At 35.3% G+C, this 23,494-nt stretch overlaps 2 protein-coding genes across 3 annotated transcripts; one reads left to right on the top strand and one right to left on the bottom strand.

Moving 5' to 3' along the window:
• Nucleotides 1-8,611: 8,611 nt before the first annotated feature.
• LOC114727822 (S-norcoclaurine synthase 1) lies at nucleotides 8,612-10,558 on the bottom strand. 2 transcript variants are annotated; one of them, XM_028914599.1, is made up of 3 exons: nucleotides 10,200-10,558; nucleotides 9,493-10,131; nucleotides 8,612-9,314 (listed from the first exon to the last, which is right to left on the bottom strand). In XM_028914599.1, exons 2-3 carry the CDS (start codon nucleotides 10,050-10,052, stop codon nucleotides 8,744-8,746), a joined length of 1,131 nt encoding a protein of 376 aa, XP_028770432.1. In that variant the 5' UTR covers nucleotides 10,053-10,131; nucleotides 10,200-10,558; the 3' UTR covers nucleotides 8,612-8,743. The 2 variants fall into 2 exon arrangements, with proteins under 2 accessions (XP_028770432.1, XP_028770423.1); XM_028914590.1 differs by having other exon boundaries at nucleotides 9,493-10,558.
• A 7,304-nt stretch (nucleotides 10,559-17,862) lies between these two features.
• Nucleotides 17,863-23,031, top strand: LOC114728199 (chaperone protein ClpD, chloroplastic). Its single transcript, XM_028915077.1, has 12 exons — nucleotides 17,863-18,750; nucleotides 19,285-19,445; nucleotides 19,528-19,757; nucleotides 19,899-20,007; nucleotides 20,094-20,224; nucleotides 20,362-20,463; nucleotides 20,560-20,844; nucleotides 20,926-21,014; nucleotides 21,265-21,559; nucleotides 21,685-21,918; nucleotides 22,050-22,283; nucleotides 22,512-23,031. Exons 1-12 carry the CDS (start codon nucleotides 18,017-18,019, stop codon nucleotides 22,803-22,805), a joined length of 2,898 nt encoding a protein of 965 aa, XP_028770910.1. The 5' UTR covers nucleotides 17,863-18,016; the 3' UTR covers nucleotides 22,806-23,031.
• The last annotated feature ends 463 nt before the right edge of the window (nucleotides 23,032-23,494 follow it).

Genomic DNA, 23,494 nt, shown 5'->3' with positions numbered 1-23,494 from the left:
GACCATTCCAAACTCTCTAGTCTTGCCTCTCTTCCCTCTCAGCCCATCGACTCATCCGCCATTGAGCATCACCTCATCGACCATCGAGCATGTCCTCATCTGCCATCGCCATCGCCATACCGGCCATCTAGTAATAAATCACAGGATGGTGTGTATTTGCTAATCTTGATAATTAATAATTAAAGAGAAAGTAATAGAGAATGAATTAAAGAGAAAAGCAAAAGATAAATGATTATGACAATAAACTATTCACTTAAATTGTTGGGATTCAAGATTCGCCTTATAGGTACTTCACTATTTATTTAATTATAGTGATAACTATTTCTAAAGTGTTCTAGTATTCTCCTGAATTATTAATTAGTGCTAAATTTATTTCCATGATACTTAAACAATTAATTAAACCATGAAACTGTGGTTTACGTCACTCTAAATATCTAGCACTATCTTTTTTTAATTACTGCCTACTCATGGCGTAGCAGCAAAGAAAATCGAGATGGTGGCGGCCAAATGGGCATTCCCCTGCAGAGGTTTGGAGTCTTTATGTGCTTTATAAACATATCAATTAATGTAGTTGGATTAAGCAAAATAATTTTCCAACGCACTCACGAGCATTATTAAATGTGGATATAACTATTAGTGAAGATTTGAATTTTGACTCACAATGTTGTGAAAGATTTATTCTTTCCACTAGACCCAATCTCAATTGGCAGAATATTTTTAATGTATGAAGCTGATAGGCTATTCAATCGTGTGAAAGTTATAAGCTCTTTATGTCTTTTTGATAGTATTAGGAAGAAAGAAGTAACAGTAATATTAAAATTAAAATTTTAATGAGATTAAAATTTTAAAATGTTAATAGTTATATGCAATTGGTTTAAAGTTTGGGGAGCTTTGTATATTATAACTCAAAATTTTTTTTAATCTATATTAGGTGTTACCTGAGCTTTATTAGCATTTTTTTTATCTTTATATAATGCATTTGGATTTTTCCTTTTATTTAAAAAGTTTTGATTGATCCAATAAAAATTAGTTGATATGTTAGAAAAAATTCTGGGCAATCAAACGATGATGAGATTTTTTTTTTTCCATGAAATAGTGTAGGAGACCTAATTTGTAGTTTACATATGATTGACATGATAATTTTTTTTTAAAAAAATAACTGCAATGTTTAATTTTTTTTGAAGTATAAAAATATTTAAAATAAAAAACGAGTGATCTGTGATCTAACAGCTTGATAAGAGAAAAGGAGGGACGGGAAAATGGAAGCAATAGACTACATGGCAGTGGCGGGGGTTAAATTCTGAGCTTCTGACAATTGAAATGAGATGCAACACATATTAAAAAAAAAAATTTCCGAATTGGCACCCTTTAGATAAATGTTCATCGAATTTCTTTATCTACTTCTTGGTATGAACTTTCTTCTGGCCCCTTTTCCCCGTTTTAACAGACCTTCTTCTTGTCTAAACTATTTTCTCCTACGCAAAGATTTCTTTCTTCTTGAGACGTCGCCCAGCCGCATTGATCTCTTCGTCTGGAAAATAAAGTAGGTTGGATAATATCTTTTTCTTCTTCTTCTTCCTCCTCTTGTTGTTGGATATTCTTGTTACTTTCTCTTCCTACTGGAATCATACATGGCGGGCATCTTTACCTGAAAACTTAATTTATCTATTGGTTTGCCACGTACATACTGGCACTGATAGGGTTTATTCGGTTGCTGTAATGGATGACTGACTAATATCAATCGTCCCGGCTTTACTGAATGAATTCTTGATATTTAATTATCATTATTTTATGTCCCTGAGCGCCACAGGAACTAAAATCTAGAAGAAACAACTGTATTTATCGTTGAGCATGCAGTAGGAAGCCAGTGGGTTGGGGGGAGTTCTTTCCTTCTGCTGCTTCTTCTTGTACGCCTCTGCAATGAGGAGAACGAGATTTCCCCAACTTAGTGGGAAGACGGAGAGAATTCTGACTCAGGAGAACGTTCTCCATTTAGAGAAACATGTGAAGGTTTTGGAGGCGTCTCTCCGAGAAATGTATGAGACCCTAAAGAAGGCAGCTCAAGAAGGCAATGCAACACACGACGCAATCTATGAAATGCTGAAGCAATGGGTACTCGTTTTATTTTCTTCCCTAATTATTTATAATCCTCTCAAGTTTTTTCTGGGGAAGATAAACACTTTAAATAAATTGCTTGTTCAGTTTTGTTGCTTACCGTTTGCTTTTAAATACTGTTTAGCTTTGCTAACCCTTCTGAATCTTCTAAATGAAGAGGGAGAGGCTCCAAATAAAACTTGAAGATTTCATTCCTGAAAGACCGGATGAGATGGAAGAAAAGAAGAAGTTATGGCTAGAGTTGCTGGAAGTGGAGCTAAAAGCGAAGCAACGGTGGCTTCGCATAAGAGAGAGGGAACTTGAAATGAGAGAACGTGAATTAGAGATACGGCAAGAAATATTAGGTGTAAAGGAGAATGCACTGAAAAATGAGGTAATGATAGAAGAACATCGCCTCGAAGATGAAATGAAGATGAAGAAATACAAGGAGCTGAAGGAAGCGGATGAGGATGCTGGACCTGCGGAGCTTGACACCGCCATTTTTGCTTAGAGACCTAAAAGCAAAAGAAACTGCCCCCCCCCCCAAGACTCTGCATCTCAAAGTGCTTTTTCGCTCTAGTGCACAGGCATCTGATAATCGATGATGTTACGAACGAAATCAATATATACGATTATCTTTAATTAACCGCATAAATCACAAACGATCTTATATACTTTAATTGATTGCTTATGATGGATTGAATTTCAATTGTCGGTCATATTCAATACGAAATAGAGCCGTTAAAAAGCATCAACTGCCAATTTGCCTTTCTAGTCATAGTCTCTTCTCCTTGTGGCTCTGTGTCTTCCGGTGGCTTTCTTGGTCTTTCTCTTCTCTATGGTTGATCTGCGCATGCAAGCAGGTGGTAATTGCTTGGCTTGAAATTGCGGTATTGTAGCGAATATGCCCCATTCATTTCCGTCTCTCCCTTTTCGTTTCCGTTCTCTTTCTTTTCTCTCTGGTTCACGATCGAGCAGCTTTTAACAAAGAAAAAGATGAGATGTTGAAGGAGAAAATGGAACAAAACGTATGAGTGATGGCATACTCAGATGCTAATGTCGAAACTGAAGGCCAAGGAGAGGGAATGAGAGTGACTTCTGGGTTATGTATATTACTTTACCTTTTTTCTTTTTAAATAATGCTTCTAATTCATCAAATCTCTCTTTTCTCTTAATGATTTTGGAAAAACCGTCTTAAGGTTCTATCGTCTAAGAAAATTAAATATAAAAAAATTTATTGAAATAATCAAATTAATCTGAAGTGTTAAGAGACCTAATTTTAAAAGATTCTATATGTTCAATCACAAAATGATCCTTATCTTTGTTTTTGAGTATGTTTTGATAACTAAAAGAGCAGTTATTAATAACTTAAAATACAACAATTAACAGTCATGACTGTGGGTTAGGAGGGAGAGAAGGGATTGGGGAAAAGGCTGTAGAGAGAGAATGATGTGGCAAAGTCAAGCTATCATGTAAGCAATTTTGGTCAAAATGAGGGGTTAATAAATCAAGGCATATTTGCTACAAAAGAGAACATCCAGGATATATTAAAGCAAAAAAAAAAAACAAAACTGGGTGCAAGGTGCTCTTCCGTGACAACTTTTGGAGTATTTTAGCACCTTATCTTTTTTTTTTTTAATTTCACTTTAAAAGTTTTGATTGATCCAATAAAAATCAGTTGATATGTTTGAAGAAATTCTGCGCAATCAAACGATGATGAGATTTTTTTTCATGAAGTAGTGTAGGAGACCTAATTTGTAGTTTGCATATGATTTACCCGGTAATTTTATTCGCAAAAGTAACCGTAATGTTTAATTTTTTGAACTATAAAAATATTTAAAATAAAAAATGAGTCATTTATTCTATGATCTAAAAAAGGCACCGAAACGGCGACGTTAAAGGATGAGCATAGCGGACTCAAAACAAGTACACTTGAAAATTTCTATAATCTGATTTTATAAGTGTAAATTTACAAATCCTCCATCCGTTCTTTATCCGCTTCTTGGAGAGCTTTCTTCGGGCGCTTTCTCCCCATTTTAACAGCCTTCTTCTTGTCTAAAATATTTTCTCCTGCGGATAGATTTCTTTCTTCTTGACACGTCGCCTAGCCGCAGTGATCTCTACGTCTGGAAAATAAAGTAAGTTGGATAATATCTTCTTCTTCTTCTTCCTCTTCTTGTTGGATATTCCTGTTACTTTCTCTTCCTGGATTACTGGAATCATACATGGCAGACATCTTTACCTAAAAATTTATCTATTCGTTTGCCACGTACGTACTGGTACTGATAGGGTTTATTGTGTTGCTGTAATGGATGACTGACTAATATCAATCGTTACAGCTTTACTGAATGAATTCTTGATATTTAATTATTATTGTTGTTGTTATTTTATGCCCCTGCGCGTCATCTAGAAGAAGCAACTGTATTTATCGGCGACCATGCAGTAGAAGGCCAGTTGTTTCTCCTGTGGCTGCCACTTGTCACTCTCCTTGAGCGTTAAGACGCCCCTGAGGAAGCAGTTGGGTTACTCCTTCTCTTCTCTCTCTCTAAGATAATTTCCCAACTGAATTACCTGAATAATTTGTTCATGGCGAACCAGAAACCCGGAACAAGTCTTTAGGCTTTGTTCATAACGCAATGGCGATAGAAGAGAATTCTTCTGTGAGGCGCCTCAAATCCAGGAGTGACAAATTACGTACGCGTGTTGCTGTGGTGGAGGCGTTATTTTATGGGCCCAGACCAGGACAGACGTTGGATGAATTTTTATCTGAAGTTGACTCTCGGGTAATTTTTGGTTAATTAACAACAATTTACACACCAAAACTGTTTTTCTTTAGTTTTTTTCCCTTACTTTTTTCTGTATGTTTGAATAGTTACCATTTTTGGAAGGCTTGGCCGAGGAAGCAGGAACAAGTGGTGCCATGGATCTAAGGCCTAAAATGAACAATAAAGGCTTGGAGGTCAAGGAAATGAATCTGGCACTCAAAGCAGCTGATCTGGCCTTAATGGAGGATTACCTTAATGCAAAAGAGAGGGACCTGCAACGAAGGGAGGCAGATTTCAAAGAAAAATATGAGGAATTTATAGCTCACAAGCGAACTCTCTATGAAAATTTGCACACAAAAGTATTGGAAACATATGTAACAGTCGTTATGAACTTTTGACTTTTGAGCAACGTTTGTTCAAATGATATATATTTCGGACGTCATATATGAAATATTTTATTGGATGCGTCTCTCTTGACTTTCCCATTGCAATACATTGGAGTCTCATATTCATGGTTAAAATTTTTGTATTATTACAAGAGCATATAAATGTGTAATTGTTATAGTTAGAATAATAAATAGTTGTGTTTTTTTCCTTAAAATTTCAACAACAACTACATGTCTAAACTAATACAAATCATAAAATATATATAATGAAAATAAAGAAAATTATATATTTTAAAAATAACACGAAGAGTTGTTTTGAAAGCATATAAGTTTTAAATTATATATTTTAAAAATATAATCAAACCGCAGATCAAAATATTAGAGTTGAGGTCTAATGTTATTATATAATAATGAAATATGAAATCATTAATGCATAAAATCAGTTAAATTGAAAAATTTTTAACAGTCAAACAAAACATTGATCTCAAGGTCTTCTGAATGGATTTGGATTCTCTAATAATATTGAGGTAAAGATCTTTTTTTTTTTTAAATTGTAACTCTCCTCAATCCCATTAGATCACAATCTGGTTATTATTCCTCAATTGATAAATATAATTATGAATTCATATCAACACATATTATTTAAGGGAATCTGAATCATACTTTTATTTTACATACAGCATAAAAAATTATATTTGGTTAATATATCTCATATTAATATTTGATTTGAATTCTCAAAAGGATGTCAGATGATCATATATCATATCCTCTCTTTTAAAAAATCAAATAATTTTCGTTAAGAATACTCAACTGAGAGACTATAAATGAGTAACAGTTTTACACGTAAATAGGAGACTAGGTGGAATATAATAACTTAATTAGAGACTTGTTTTGAAGGCGTAAGTTGAGGCTCCTTTCAAATCATTTGGGCGATCAGGTATGTTCTCTAACATTACACTATATGATTGTTCTTTAAGAAAACCTCTTAGATCAGAATAAAATTTTTTCTCGATGGTGCTTTAATTAGAACAAAAGGATACCGATCGAAGCTGCCCAAAAATGCCAACGATAGAACGATTTCAAGAAGAAGATCGTTGTGATCCAAAAACAATTGCTGGGTTGATACGGAAAGTATATGAGCTAGAGGAACGGTAAGTATATAACCAAGTTTTTGCTTTTAAAAAAATAACATCAAAATAACTCAATAAATATGCTTACGTATTTGATAATTTGTATGTTTTTGGTTTCTTAATACCAATTAAGGCTTGTAGAGGCGATAGCAAGCAGGCCAGAACGTTTTGCAAGACTTAAAGAACGAGAGGAAATAACTCGAGAAAAGAGCAAGAGTCTGATGGAAAAATGGGAAGGACTTAAACACACTGTTTCAAAAGAAGAATACTTGGAGAGGATGCAAGTTCTGCAAGAATTGGCAACACAAAACCCACAAAAACAATTAGAGGAGGATCTTCGTCATTCAATAAAGGGTCTTGAATTGATGCAGCATCTGCAAACGATGCGAGAATTGAAGGAACGGTAAGTATATAATCTAATTTATATAAATTCAATTTTATATTTAGAGTTGGAAGTAGTGTATAACAAAATTTAGTAAGATGTTTTTATATAAATTGAACCATAATTATGATTAGTTTAATAGATCTAGAAGTGTCGTTTATTAAATCATTTGTCATTTTGACCTTCTTTTTTTTTTTGCGCCAAGACTTGTCGACTGGTGGATGGACAGGCCGAACAATCCCATGCTCTTGGAAGCACAAGAGGAAGAAGGAATTGAAGAGGAGAGTCCTCAAAACAAAAGGAGAAAATCCGATTAGTATTGTCTTATTAGAATTATTCGAATAAAGATATTTTGATTGTTAATTAATTGGTTTTTTTAATCATTATCTTACTTGGAAACATTTTAGGAAGCATTTTAGATTTTATTTATTTTATTCTTTAGAGATAGATTTATCATCAAACAAGTTGGCCCAATTTGTAGAATCAGATGGTAATTCTTCGATTAGAATGTGTGGAGATTGAGAGATAAATTACAACAATAACAAGGGTCGTAGGATCATGGGTGAGAAGGCAAGTTCACAATCGAACAGTGATAGAACTTTGAGCAAGAGGAAAGGCTTGAAGATCCAAAGGGGAGACCCCAAGGATATCAAAGGAAAAGCCTTGGACATAGGCCAACGGACAAGTCTTCAAGACAGAAAGTGAAAGCAAAACTTTTTCCGTTTAGGAGGTATTTAGGTAAGATCAAAAATCATAATTTCAAAAGTGCTTTTACGATATACGAGATAAATATATGGAGGAATTTACCTCGATTTGCGAAAAAATGCTCTTGAAAAGTGTTTATTGAGTTATCTACACACCCCTTTAGCTTTCTTTTTATTTTATATAAATATATATATATATATATATATATATATTTGCCTGTGAGCCTATCACAAGGGTATACAATGACACTCGTGAACATGCTTTTTATATATTCATATTGATCATAGATTATCGTATTTTTATTTCTATAAAAAATTGCAGAATTAAACTAGAGAATTGGTACTATATTTATCTTGAACGTAGGGTAGGGGAGGGATGCTTACCAAATTGAGAGAGCAAAATAAGAGGCGGTTTCCGAGAAACTCCATTAATCTTGCGTCCCTTGTAACTAAATCATGTCCAAAATTATAAGATTAATTTCAATTTTTATCTAATCCTTTGTTATCTTTTGATGTGTTAGCCTGATGGGAAAGAAAACACATCAGGTGGCCTGAAAGAAATAAAAATGCCTAGGGGGCAACAAAATTAACACTTCTGCTCACTCTAATTTAATTTTTCTGTCCGAATTATTAATGATTATCAAATATAACAATTTTTATTGAGGGGATGTATAGTTAATATATTATTATATTCCTTAGTCTAATTATTAATGGCCGAATGAATCATCCCCGGAATGGGGACAGTAGAGAGAATCTTCAAAAGCTGGAGAATCTTACATAGTCGAGCAGGTCGTCAGCCTATTAGAATCCATTTACACGTACCTTTACCGAGTTCCTACATGCTACTCCTCCCATCCTTAATATAATATCCATTTAACTAATTTGATTAGATTAAAAAAGTTAGGTAAATTAGTTAATTATAAAAAAAGTGACACATTTTTTCTAAAACACCATAATCATCTTTCTTAATACCCCTTCTCCATCTTCTACTTGATTATGATTGAGGGAGTATCCATAGGGATAATTTAGAGAAAATTAATAAATATGAGAAATGAGTCTTATATTTAAGACCAAAACCAACTCAATAATTGGGTTCTATATTAAGGACCGGAGGAATATAATAAAAAAAAAAAAGAAGCATAAATCTGTCTTCGTCAGGGAATGAAGTGTCCTTGTGGTATATTAGAGTTCATTTAAATTTTAATGGTTCTACCTCTGACTAGATTCTAGACATCACCCTTTACAATAAGAATGTCGCACACACCAAATTCATTTCAAAGCATTAATTTACCTTGGCAAAGTTGATAGCAATTTTTTCCATGGTTGGAACAACCTTATAATAATGCCTCAAATAGTCCTCCACAACCACCTCCCCGTAGGTTTCTTCCTCTGCAGCCACAGGCTCAATTAGGGTTCTTGGTGGTGGACTATAGAACAAAGCAATGGACCCTCGTTCTGCACTCCTATTGGTAATAGCCCTATGCCAAGTGCTATGGACAAGCCCATTGCTCATGATCTCAAGCAAGTCTCCAACGACCACTAGCAACTGGTCTTGTGGCCATGAGATAGTGATCCATGTCTGGTCCTTATTAAGCACTTGAAGGCCTTGGCTGGACCCAAATTGAGCTAGGATTGTGAGGGCACTAGCGTCGGAGTGCTGGTTAAGACCCATGGCCAGTTCTGGACTTGGGCATGGTGGATAGTAGTTCACTCTGGCTTTGATCTCACTATCTGTAGGATGAAAGTACTTGAGGAAAACATCATGGCTTTCAATAGACAAAGCCTCTGCCAAAGCCACAAGCAAGAAGTCCATTACACCTCTTGCTTCTCTGGCATATCTTTCCATTGCTTCCCTGAAATGAACCAAATAGTGAAGACATTAGTGTATAGACAAACAGGATTCGATTTCATGGGCTAGCTGGGAATAAAATGGGGTTATAGTTCGGCAGAACACAAATAGCTCTATCAAATTATCCCCTTTTCTGGAAAGATTCATTTTGAGCGTCCAAACAACGAAATTAGAGAAGGAACCTGAAATTGGTTGGTTTAAGGGGCCAAACGCGCAGTCCCTCATCATCCTCAAGAGGAGGAGCTACTCGAAAAGTCAATCGATCGATCCAATCTAATGCCTGATCTTCTGACTTGACAAAGTTTCTGCCATATCCCATATTATCTATCTCACTGTAAGTTCCTACACAAGCTTTCTTCTCCGGAAAAGGCAACTTAAAGAAGCTCTTCACAACATCCCTAGCACCATCCACGACTTCCAAGGGAACCCCATGATCCACAATCAAAAACACTCCTAAACCCCTCGCAGCATCGGCTAACTTGGCTAGCTCCTCTGCTCGAACCATGGACTCGGACCCTTCCTTCAACGTGGCTAAGTTTACTGAGGGAATTTCCTCGAACACATGGTGGGCAAATGCGGTTGAGTCTGGCCTCTTAAACCTATCAGGCAAGTGTTTGAGTCCTTGGCGAGCTAGTTCTTGAACCACAGGGACCTTCACAGTCCTAAGCCTCCCTTTTTCGTCTAAGAAACTGGTTTGGTGGTAGCATGAGTTTTCGTTATATGTCTCCATGTTCAGAATCATTCAGCCTCAGATTCTTCTTAAAAATTGCGATGGTGAATTTGTGATCCAGACATGGTGGTGGTGGGAGTTGGCTTCCGTCCTGATAAAACTAAATAAATAAATTTAAACTATTAAAAAAATATTTCTCTGGATATGAAGGAGACAAACTAAAGCTAATCACGAGAGAGCAAGTACTAGCCGAGATCTGGAGCTAAACACTGTTGGATTTCTTCTTCCTCCTCTCTCTGCTATATTTACTGCGTTTCCTTCTTAGCTACTCAATCAGAGTGCCTCGAATTCATTCACCTCCGCTTTCTTCACGTTCCAGCTCATACACTGCCACAAAGTCAGCTTCACCCCAATTACCTTTCGGGAACAAAGCTTCCCAGAATCCCTCACCCGAACGAGGGTCGTGTTCCGCTCTGATCGAACGCCAGCAAGTCGCGCCTCGTTCGCATCCTTGGACGGAAAAACCGTAGCTTTTGGAAAAGATCAAAGTTGTGTGGATAAGGCATAATCTCACACAAAAGACAAATTGAGAAAACGAAGCCTTCTTCTCGAATTGCAAGTTCTTTAACATTCCCACGATATTTTTTAATGTGTTTGGAGCAAAATTTTACTTCAGTTAGCAGCTATGCATGGGTATATACGTACATAATGTGTGTTACACTTTTGTTTCAATAGATGGACATGTAGAAAAAATATTTATTAGAATAGGACTTCAGAAGAACAATATTTTGAGACCATTTAGGAGAATCCAAAATTATCAAAAATATAATTATTTTAGGGGAAATTACAAAAAAAGACCTTGGAATTACAAAAACGCAGATAGGGACCCTTGACAACTTCACTTTGGGTTTTGACAAGAATAATATGCCCTGAAGTTGTCAAAACCCAAAGTGAAGTTGTCAAGGGTCCCTATCTGCGTTTTTACAATTCCAAGGTCTTTTTTTATAATTTTTCCATTATTTTATGATACTATAATTAAAAATATATTTTTATCAGAAGATGTAGAAGCCAAAAAAAATAGATATGGTTAGTTTTTTTGGGCAAAATAAACCATTTTGAAGTTTCTATGATAGGATCATCATATCTTTTTGTTCTTCCTTTGATTTTGCACAAACATTTATTCAACAATGAACCATTTAGTTACTTCATGAATCATGATGGCCCCTGTTGCTTCCTCTGTTCTCGCGCCCTGCGATTCTGCATTTGATGCGCCCTTGTCTTCGCAGGTCTGCTTTTCTTTTACAAATTTTCTTGTTAATATATTAATAATTTCTTGTATACTTCTCTCACACAAATGAGCAAACTCTTGTTTGTTATTTGTTTTAAATTGGCTCAGTGTCTTTTGATTATAATCATCTATGCTTTTTATGTGCGGAGGCTTCTCGAAAGCGAAAGATGGTGGACAGGGATAATTAATAATAATATAAAAATTGTGATTCAAAATATAAGACGTTATCAGAATAATTAATGAGTTTTTTTTTATTTTAGCCCTAATTAAATATAAAAGAAAAAGGAGTGATAATAAAAATATAACATTAAAGACAATTTATTATTTTTTGGGGGTAAAATAATAAAGTTTTATTATTTTAGGACAAATTTAATGACTTAACTTTTATTTATTAAAATGTGAAAAAAGTTAACCAATTTTTTATATTGCGGAGCGGAAGGAGTATATTAACAACAACTGATGTGGAAAACCTAAAAAGACCAGAGGCAAAGAGAACGCTGCTTGTAAGCATTGCTTTGCTATCAAAGACTACTTGGAAGTTGATAAGTGAACGTCATAGAAATTAAACAAGGTGTCGTGTATTAGGGGTGTTTAGGAATGTCCGGTTCCTATTTTAGTCATATTGAGATGGGATAGTTCTGGTTTGAAAATTTTTAAAACAGGACAAAATCCATATCAGAACGAGACGAGATGCAGAACAGAATTGTCCTGTTCATGTCCCGTCACAAAATATTTTTTTAATATATATTAAATCATATTAATTTATTTATAAACACATTTATAATGTTATATTATAAAAAATAACCCCTAAATCTCTAATTTCTAATATTTCGTACTTCCATTTGGGCATATAATGTTATAATTCTTCAATCATTTTAACTTAAAATTCAAATTTCTACTGTAATTGTTTTTCATATTGGCGGTGAATATAAACCCTTTTCGAAATTCATATGAGCCTCATATATACTGTATACATAATTGCATCCTAATAATCAACGCGCATATATATATATATATGCAAGCAGGTTTTTATTATTTATTTTATGTGTGTAGAACTTACAAACAAACACCGTATATACATGCATATATGCATATAGGTTCGTCTATAAAAAATAACTAAAGTCAAGAGTAACGCAATGAGATGATGCTCATTAATTAAGTCACTTAATTCCCATGATATATGTAATTGACATTCATAGTTTTTGGTTCATGTTAGACAAACGCTTTGTGTTTTTAACTTAATTCCCTATGAAACTCTGAAGAAGAACTTACCAGAGAAGAATTGGATGTCACCAAAACAAGACATACCCAATACTTCTTTGGCTTAGCATATCTATTGTTAATGGCTCAATGATTCTTGAATAAAATATCACCTTTTCATACTTTGGCTTTGATTATACATATCTCTGTTTTTCCCCCTCTTTTCATCACAACAATTTTTATTGAGGGGATGTATAGTTAATATATTATTATATTCCTTAATCTAATTATTAATGGCTGAATGAATCATCCCTGGAACTGGGACAGTAGAGAGAATCTTCTTTAGGGTGCCCTTTCCAGAGAAAATAATAATAATGATCAGCGGTCAACGTATCTTGCCAAAAAATCAGCGGGGAAAAGGAAAGTAAGTTCCTCCACAAGCTTTCTTCTCTGGAAAAGGCAACCTAAAGAAGCTCTTCACCACATCCATAGCACCATCCACAACTTCCAAACGAACCCCATGATCCACAATCAAAAACACTCCCAAACCCCTCGCAACATCGGCTAGCTTGGCTAGCTCCTCTTCTCGAACCATGGACTCAGATCCTGTTGGCGACAGCATCTAGATTTTCCAAAAATCTAGTGATCTGCCACCTCCTCTACAATGGTATGCAAATCCTATTGATGGTAGCATCTGTAAAGAAATGATAAATCTGAGTCATGTCTTGTAGACAATGTTCTTAAGAGTTATTCAGCAACTACCGGCAAAACAAGAACAGGTACTCCCAGGTTTAAAAGGTTGGATGAATATTGTTTGTTTGCACATCCTTGAGGAGGAGGAGGAGAAGACTGAGCTCACTATAAAGCTAAAGAACCTTGTAATTCTTTTATGGATGAATCCTGAGAGATGGGGTGGCCCCTGTTGCAAGATGAGATTCCTCTTCATCTAATCCAAATGCGGTTTATCAGAGCAATAATGATCTCAACCAGCTGATGAGGGGTATCCATCCCTTGTTAAGGGACAAAAGAATTTGTTTAGACCAAACTCTGAAGTCACAAAGTTCTGAATAATGCACAAAACCAGAGGGAGAGAGACAAACAAATGATGCAACGTATTTCCAGTTCATGGCATCCAAAACAGCAGAAATTAATTAGTAGAATTTAAATGATGCTTTCTTAGAATATCTCCCGAAGGAATGGCCTTGTTCAACAGCTTCCGTATGAATTGAGCGAAATTTCCAGAACAAATCTGTAGAGGATGAAAGAGAAGATCATATCAGAATAAATTAAAAAGAAAACACCTTTTAACAGTATACTCACCAGAAGGATGACTGATCCTCCAGCATAGACTATCTGGGAGGTTATTAAAAGAAAGTGGAGTTCGGAGAAGCTGTGGAGAGAGATATAATATATATAGCGTTCACCAAGTCTTCATTCCATCTATAGGATACCAGAAAGATGAGTTATGCCCTCACATAGACCGAATATTCGGTTTTGGTCATTTAATTAACAATCTGCCCTCTAATGTTTGAGGGCAGGGGTATGCATAGATCAAATTAAATTGGGTTTGTTATCAATCCAAAGTTTGGACCAATAAAAACTTTGGGCTGAAAAAAACAGCCTGAGGTCTGGTCTAATCCGATACTAATCCGAGATCGGGTTTGACTGGATTTAGTCTTTTGAATTGTGTGAAACACAACCTTAATTTAATTTCTTTAAAAAAAATTTTTCTCCAATAAGAGGCAAGATTGCAAGTTACTGTTTAAAATTTTGCACATATTTTAATCCAAACTTCATCAAATTTAATCATTCCCTTTCAATTTTTCAATAACGTCATTTTTATTTATTAATTATAGATCTCATATTGTGGAAAATATATATATGCTCATTATTTAGGAAGTTAATAGATAAATCTTGATTATTTGAATAGATAAAAAACTTATATAGAATAATTAAAACAAATTAAAATTATATAAATAATAGTTAAAAATTTTAAAAGAAAATTGGGTCAAATTGAATTGGACCAAGCCTTAGGGGCTAATTCCTAGTCCAATCTAGCCCAATGAGACTAGTTCGGTCCAATTTAGTCCAATCTTTTTTCGGGCCAATCTTTTTTTTGGATCGGACTGGATTGGGTTTGTTGGAATTGGACTGGACTATACCAGACTATCAAGTTTTTACAAAGCCCTAGTTGAGGGTTAGCCGAATTATTGAAATACGACAAATAGAGAAACAATTTCAGTGATGAGCATAATAATGTTCATCGTTGAGGTGAAATATAAACAATTCAAAATCAATTTTAATAATTTAAATTTAAAATTTTCAACCAAGAATTTGTAAATAAAAAATTATTTTTTAAAAAAACTAATAATTAAAAGATTATATTTATTTTAGATTATTTATCTATTAAAAGAAAAATATTTTTTGAGAAAACAAAAATATTAAATATTAAATCTCAACCGTCCATATTAAATTTGAATGGCTGAGATTTGATAAGTATCATGGTGCTCATTCCTCTAATAAGCACCAAAATTGATTCCCAAAGAGTGTGTGTATGGGAAAATTTTTTTTTTTTTAATTCCTGCATGTTATAACTCAAATCTTTGAATTTTAATGTAAGTTAATCTTTTTAGTACGTTTGATTTAGTTGAAATTAAGTCCCTGAATTTTAACTTATTATAATTCAAATCCTATAGTTTTAATTATTTAAAAATTTAGAGACTAAGCATTAATTAAGTCAAAACTCTATTTATATACTCCTCCGGTCCTTATTATAAGACCCAATTTGACTTTTTATTTGGTCCTAATTATAAGACCCAATCCATTTTGTCTCTTATATTTATGCATTTTTTTCCAAGATAATCCTTCTAATAATGATAGTTTTAGCCAATATACTTAATTAACAAGGATATTTTAGGAATGATAACACTTATTTATTATAAACAACCAATTTAACTTACTTCCTTAATCTTCTCAAATAAGTTAATTGGGTCTTATAATTAGGACCGGAGGAGTACTACATTATAACTCCGTAAAATCTGGATTATAATTTTCTTTCTCCTGATATATGTATAGTCTTCCACATACTATTTTCATGATTTGACCATCGATCCATTTTTATTAAGAAAAAGACAAAACTATAATCACACGCTTTTCACGGCTTTTGCGAGTCACGAACCGGCAGAAAGAAACATGACGAGAGGTGAAATGTGAACGTACATCCAAAAAGGAATCTAGTTAAGGGCCTGTTTTGGATGCTCTAAAACCGTGGTTTCAGAAGTACTTTTCTGTAAAATGAGGTAACCTCCTCCATATATTTATTTCGTAATCCGTAAAAGCACTTCTGAAACTATAGTTTGGTTTTTATCCAAACACTCTTTAATTCAACTTTGCAAACTACATTTCAACTTAACGTAAGAGAACCGCATTCTGTTTCCCCACAAAACAAGGACCTTTCGCCCCCACATGAGCCCCCTCTCCTACACGTGTTGACGTGCTAAAGCTTCTGAAACTGAGTTGCTGGACACACTTTGAACACGTCAACGAATCGTGACTCAGAAATCAGAATGATTTAGTTATCATATTATCTAATATACTAGTAATATATTCTTTTATTGGTGGGATGTGTAGTTATGATTTTATTATATTATATTCCTTCATCTAATTATTAATGGCTGAATCACCCAAAGCAGCTATGCTTCCCAATGGGGAGGCTGTTTGGGTGCGGGGCGTGATGCATACATGGTAACTATAAGATAGAATCTGTTTAGAATAATTTATAAATAATTTTTTAATTATAATTTATAAAATACAAAATAAATATATTAAAAAAATTTTATTTCGATTTACGTAAAATGTATTTATAAAAAATTTTCATCCCTATCGAAATGGTTACTGTGTTCCTAAACTGATCTGCAAAAGCCAAGGGCGCCAGCGCAAGGCAATAGTTTTTGACTAATTTCAGTACACCCAAAACCTAAAGCAATGAGAAAGCGACACTTGTCCACCTTGCTTTGCCACAAAACGCCACTTGGCACGTGGCCCCGAGGTGTTGTGCGCATGAAGCTCCACTTGCCCCTAAACATGCTCATTTTTATTACTACTTTTGTCTTATTTATATAGATGAAAGAAAAAACATTTTTTTATTCTATTTATAAAATATTTTAAAAAATTTTTTATATGGGCATTTAATTTTATTTTTTATTTATTATTGTGTTGATTTTATTTATATGAAGTATAATATATATTAAATATAAATAAAGTTAAAAATTTATGAAATTTTAAATTAAAATTAATAAAATTTAAAGTTTTCCTTGATATGTATGAAGTATGCTGGAAGTCGTTTATAAATAAAATCAAAAAAGTATTTCCTACTACTACTATTATTTTTTTCCTTCATACAACGGTAGTTTAGTATTTTACTGAAAAGTCCCTCACTTACATGATAAACCCCTCAATTCTGCTTAATTATAATCATTAGCAAATCATCACTTGCTCTCTTGCCAAGCAAAATGGAGAACCCCCACTTGATTGCACCTCCATTCAAGTGGCTTGCTCTCTCACGACAAGCAAAATGGAGGACCTACACTTGATTATTATTGCAACTCCATTGCTGCTTGCTGGCCTTCAGGGAAGACAAGAGAAAATGGGACACGGATTAAGATCATCTGGTCAAATTGGCACCGTAGGTTTTCAAAACCATGCTCCCAAAGCGGCGGCGTTTCCCACTACATCGCGATTACTGAACCGGCATCTTCACAACGAGACAACCGCCCCAATGCCTCAAATTGATGTGTTAGGTTAAATGCCTCAAATTGATGTGTTAGGTTAACGAAAGATTTGCAGGAAAAACACATTTTTAGGTAACCTGAAGGAAATTCATATCTCTGAGGGCCACAACAAAATTATATTCTACGCATTGACGTGCTACAGTCTCACCAACAAAATTAGGAGACAGACGTTGAACACGTCAAGCAATCCTTCCTCACTCCAATTTAATTTTCCTGTCTGACTTATTAATATTTCTTTAATTGATGGGATGTACTATAGTTATAATATTATATTCCCTAATCTCATTAATTTATGGGGCGGTTCATCCCTTGCCTAGGGACAGGGGAGAGCATCTCCAAAACCTGCAGAAGCTTCTTACATAGGCGAGAAAGGTCGTTCATGTACGTTCGCTTCGAGCTTACCGTTGCTTACGTTGATAAAAGTCGCATGATGTGACATGAAAGAAAAGTTTTAGAGGTTATCCATAAAAAGAGAAATAAAAATAAGAAAGAAAAGTAAAGTGAGGCTTTTTGTCCTGGGAGACGTGTCTTGGATGTTTTGTTAACTTCATGCCTTCCTTCTTCTTCCTTCCTTCTTCACGTTTGTCCCTGGGAAGGAAAAATTTGCTTTTTTCTGTTGGTGACGAAATCAAATAAGAAGAAAATAAATTCGATGCTTTCCTGTGATGGGTTCATCATAAAGAAGACTTGTTCTCTGTTTTGCTTTTTCCGGTGAGTCTTTTTGGCGGCACAGTTCGAAGCAGGGACTTCACTCGAGGATGATGCAAATTTCATCACCTTCGGTTCACTCTCGCTGCAGATTCTACCCATTCTCTATAGGATCATCCGCTTCAAATCGATCTGGCCGTGTTCATGTCCAACGCAAGGCGATTACTTTCAAGCTCAGCCCAGTTCGGTCTCCGCCGGCGGAACCCTGTTCTAGTTCTCCTACGCTTATTGCGTCTTCAAACTCACCTTTCACAAACGGTTCATCCTCTCATGGAAATTTTCTTGTGTCCCAAAGAAAAGGTTTCATATCACTACGCAGTAGCAGCAGGAAGATTAGGAAGAAGAAAGGTCTCACTGTCTGTGCGGCGTTTGAGAAATTTACTGAAAGAGCCATAAAGGCTATATTGTTCTCCCAAAGAGAAGCTCAGGCCCTTGGCAAGGAGGTGGTTCTCCCACAGCATCTTTTGCTGGGATTAATAGCAGAGGAAGATCATTCTCCTGATGGGTTTCTTGGTTCTGGTGTGACCATTGATAAGGCTCGAGAGGCAGTTCGAAGCATCTGGAATATCCAAATTTCTAGCTCTGCTGGTGATGATGGTGAGGATAAAAAAGATGGAGCTTCCGTTCCTCACCACCATGTCCCCTTTTCAATTGGCGTAAAGCGAGTGTTTGAGGCTGCCGCTGAATATTCCAAGCTTCTGGGCTATAATTTTATTGGCCCTGAGCACATAATGGTTGCTCTGTTCAACGTTGATGATAAAAACGCCGGCCTAGTCCTCAAGAGGTAGTGCATCATATCTCTATATTGTTTGGAATCTGATATATTCCTCTCTAGTTACAAACAAATTGATTGCACATATAATGGCCCAGATATTTAACTACAACTACAGAGGAATTTTTTTTTTTTTTCAACCTGTTTCTTTTTTTAGCTCTTATTGCTAAAACCTAATGAAGTTTGATTCCCCCGGCAAATTCATTAATTACTTCATAACACGCACCTGATTATGTCTTGGAATTCTATAATTTTTGAGATTAATTTCCCAGTTATGCCTCTAGTGGAATCTGATAAGAGTTTCCCGAAGCTAATTCTGGGAAGTCAATCCCAAAAAGATATCCAACCCCCCTATTCTACATATCGATTGGTTATGGGTATGTATGTCGGTCCCACAATGGGCCAAGACTGAACGGTATTCTGCTGAGGGGGCCAAGAGGAGTAGTAGTTACTTGTTAGTGAGAGTCTGATCTCAGCATAATAATTTGAGGTTGTTATTTTGATTAAATTTTTTACGGATGTTGCAAATGTACAACTGTTTTTTAGACTGGACGTAAACCCACACCACTTGGTATCAGAAGCATTCTCCAGGCTACGAAAGGAACTTGACAAAGATGGAAGAGAACCTAAGATGTTATCCAAAGGGATGCGTAATAAGTCTCTTTCAAGAAAGGGCACTGCCTCAGGATTCTCTGACACATCCAAAGGTAGGAAACATTCTCTTTAATTTTGTCAAATTTGGGTACTTATATTTCAAGGCAGACAAGTAATGAAACTTTGTTTTGTTAGATCAAAGCGCTCTATCACAATTCTGTGTGGATCTCACTGCTCGTGCGGATGAAGGACTAATTGATCCCGTTATTGGCCGAGAATTTGAGGTTCAGAGAATTGTGCAGATTTTAGCTAGAAAAACCAAAAGCAATCCCATTCTTCTTGGTGAAAGTGGTGTTGGAAAAACAGCTATTGCTGAGGGTTTGGCCCTTCGAATTTCTCGTGCGGATGTTCCTGTTTTCCTATTGGTGCGTTTCTCATCAAGTAGTTTATGTTCTTCATGTTCTTCTGTCCTTTAAGCTTGTGCCTTTTGGTGGGAATTAATTAATAGATGCGTATATGTAACTTATATTAGTTTCAAACTTTATTCCTGCTTTGTGTTTACACAGACAAAGCGTGTCATGTCTTTGGATGTTGCATTATTGATGTCTGGTGCAAAAGAGAGGGGGGAGCTGGAGGATCGTGTTACAAAATTAATAAAAGATGTAATACAAGAAGGTGAAAACATTGAACATAACATAAAAAAGTAAACTTTGGTTGAATAGAAAAATTGCTTTAGTTCTCATTGGTTTCTTCTGATACAGGTAATGTCATTCTTTTCATTGATGAAGCCCATACTCTTGTTCAGTCAGGGGTAGTTGGAGCAGGAAAACAAGGAGCTAGCCTTGACATTTCTAATTTACTTAAACCTGCCCTTGGAAGAGGTCAATTTCAGGTGATTATTTCTCATGTAATTTGTATTTACTGATTTTTGTTTTCTTTAACTACCAAAACTCTTCATGGGTAGCCTACTCCAGAACTGCTAGCAACTACATTCATAATAAAGTGCATTAACATTCAACTTCTCTACAGTGCATTGCATCTACAACCATAGACGAGTACAGGTTGCATTTTGAGAAAGACAAGGCATTGGCACGACGATTTCAACCTATTCGGGTTGACGAACCAAGTGAGGTTGGTTTAAATATTCATACCTTTTATTATTCTATGTAATGTAAACAGTTAGTGCTAATTAGATTTCTAATTTTGATATCATGTGATTATGTATAGGATGATGCAGTAAAGATACTTATGGGCCTACGTGAGAAATATGAGGCACACCACAAATGCAAATATACACCAGAAGCTATAAAGGCTGCAGTGTATTTATCAGCAAGATATATAGCGGATAGGTATCTCCCTGATAAAGCTATTGATCTTATTGATGAAGCAGGAAGCAGAGCTCATATTGAAGCCTTTAAGAGAAAAAAAGCACAAGAAATTTGCATACTTTCCAAGAGCCCAGCTGATTACTGGAAAGAAATTAGGACGGTTCAGTCCAGGCTTGAAATGATGGTAATATTACTGCTTATGGCATGCTTGTAGTTGTCTGAGTTGTTTACATTGTTAGTTTGTGTCTCATGCATGTCATTTCAGGAAGGCAAACTCAAATATGATGGCGCTTCTGATGATGCCAATGAACTCATCCTGGACTCCTATTTGCCTGACACAACCAATGATGATGAGTATGTGAATCTATCATAAACTTTTGTTTGGACGGGAAGAAAAGTAGGAAGGGAAGAATACTAGGAAGGAAAATCCCCAGAATAGTAACCTTTTAAAGTATTTTTGGAAGTTTTCTTTTCTAGTGTTCCCTTCCCATATTTTCCCCTCACTTTTTCCCCAATCCAAACATAGCCTAGGTGCGCAGAAGGATGTCACTTGGGCTTAGTTTGGTTTCTAATTCTAAGTGTCTTACTTGTTCTTTTCCTTTAGACCTACGGTGGTTGGGTCTGATGAGATAGCAGAAGTTGCTTCCCAGTGGTCGGGCATCCCTGTTCAGCAGCTCACTGCTGATCAAAGAATGCTTTTGATAAACCTTGAATACCAACTGCACAAACGTGTGATCGGACAAGAAGAGGCTGTTTCTGCCATTTCTCGAGCTGTTAAGAGATCACGAGTCGGTCTTAAGGATCCCAATAGGCCAATAGCAGCAATGCTCTTTTGTGGTCCAACTGGGGTTGGCAAAACTGAACTTGCTAAATCTCTGGCAGAATGCTACTTTGGATCAGTAAGTGAAGACTAGGATGCAGCTAATAGACATTCAGTTTTTCCCCTTGAAACTTTTATAAGATTACTCACAGTTCTTCTGTAAGAGTTGAACATAACAAGGAACTGAAAATGTTTTTATGTCAGGAGGCAGCCATGGTACGATTAGACATGAGTGAATACATGGAAAGACACACAGTAAGCAAATTGATAGGATCCCCTCCAGGTTATATTGGTTATGGAGAAGGAGGCACTTTAACAGAAGCTATTAGAAGAAAACCATTCACATTGCTTTTGCTTGATGAAATAGAGAAAGCTCATCCAGATATATTCAATATCCTTCTTCAGTTGCTTGAAGATGGCCATCTTACTGATTCTCAGGTTTGTACAATGCTGCAGTGAAACTAAATCAATCATCAACAGATTATGAGTTACTTTATGCTTAATTTGCTACTGTTTTAACCAAGTTAGTTAATTTTCTCAGTCTTTGTTTTTGAAATTGGATCTAACAGGGTCGAAGAGTTTCATTTAAGAATGCATTGGTGGTAATGACTTCAAATGTGGGGTCTAGTGCCATTGCAAAAGGTCGACGCAACTCCATAGGTTTCTTGCTTCCAAATGACAAAGAAACTTCATACAATGGTTTGAAATCAATGGTGATGGAAGAATTAAGGACATATTTTCGTCCAGAATTTCTAAACAGAATAGACGAGGTGGTAGTGTTTCAAACCCTTGACAGGACACAGGTTCGTTTTCTTAGGATATCGTTTCTAATAATGCAAACTCTTTTTACTATGAGCAATCAATTGGATATTTTAAGGAAAAAAAAGTTATAAATTTAGAAAACAAAGTGGATTGAGGTCTTATATTTAAAATCAAAATAAATATCTTGTTTAGCTTTATATTTAGGATTAAAAGTAATATCACGTTAATATTTTAAATGCTAACTTATTACATTACCATTTTAAATGCAGCTTCTTGAAATATTGGATTTGATGCTTGGAGAGGTGGAGAAGAGGACCAGGTCTCTAGGAATTGAGTTAGAGGTGTCTGAATCTGTGAAGGACTTGGTGTGCCAGCACGGGTATGACCCTACATATGGTGCTAGGCCCCTTAGGAGGGCAGTTACTTCACTCATTGAAGATCCCTTGAGTGAAGCAATCATTGCTGGAGAGTGCAAACAAGGTGACAATGTCCTAATTGATTTGGATGCTGATGGTAACCCATTTGTTATAAATAAGTTTAATCAAATTGTCAACTCATCTTGACACAACTTAACCATGTAAATAACCATTCTGCAAGGAATAGGTCCACAATTATTTATATTCTGTTTTTCCCCCCAAGAAAAGCCCCTTGTTTCTAGCCGGGGCAATTCACTTGTGTGTGTTGAGCACACCAATCATTCTTTTTATGAGGGAAAGAAACTCCTAATTCCATCAAAATGTAAAATAGTAAAGTTATATTGAATTCATAATTATCTCTACTTGACAGGTATAATTCTTTATGAGGGATTGTCTTTAAGTATTGATTAATTATTGGTGTAATTACATTTTTAGTAAGCAATTAGTTGTGTTAAACACTAAGTCTACGATAGATTGGGTCTTCTAATCATAATAAAATTTTTGAAAAAAAATTATCTGACTTTTATGTAATTTAGTCCAAAACTGAGAGGCTATCTTATTTTGCATTTTTTTTGTTTGAATGTTAGACCTAAAAAATAAAAAAGGGAAGGTGCCATGTTATATGTTGATTATATACAAAATCTGTTTGGAACAACTTATAGGTAGTTTTTCAATAATAATTTATGGAATACAAAGTAAGTATATGAGAAAAGTTTTTTTCGGTTTATGTGAAATGTGCTTATATGGAATTTCCACCATGATCCCAAACAGGTACAAACAGGTACATAGTATGTGATGATGCTCGCTCCTTTCCTATTTATACGTGGTATAATAAG

This window comes from Neltuma alba, unplaced genomic scaffold (assembly GCF_004799145.2).
Source record: "Neltuma alba isolate B1F8T4 unplaced genomic scaffold, ASM479914v2 tig00002446_pilon, whole genome shotgun sequence".
In the NCBI taxonomy this organism is placed as follows: Eukaryota; Viridiplantae; Streptophyta; class Magnoliopsida; order Fabales; family Fabaceae; genus Neltuma; species Neltuma alba.
The sequence above is the reverse complement of the archived record's forward strand: the minus strand, read 5'-3'. Positions and strand labels throughout refer to the sequence as shown.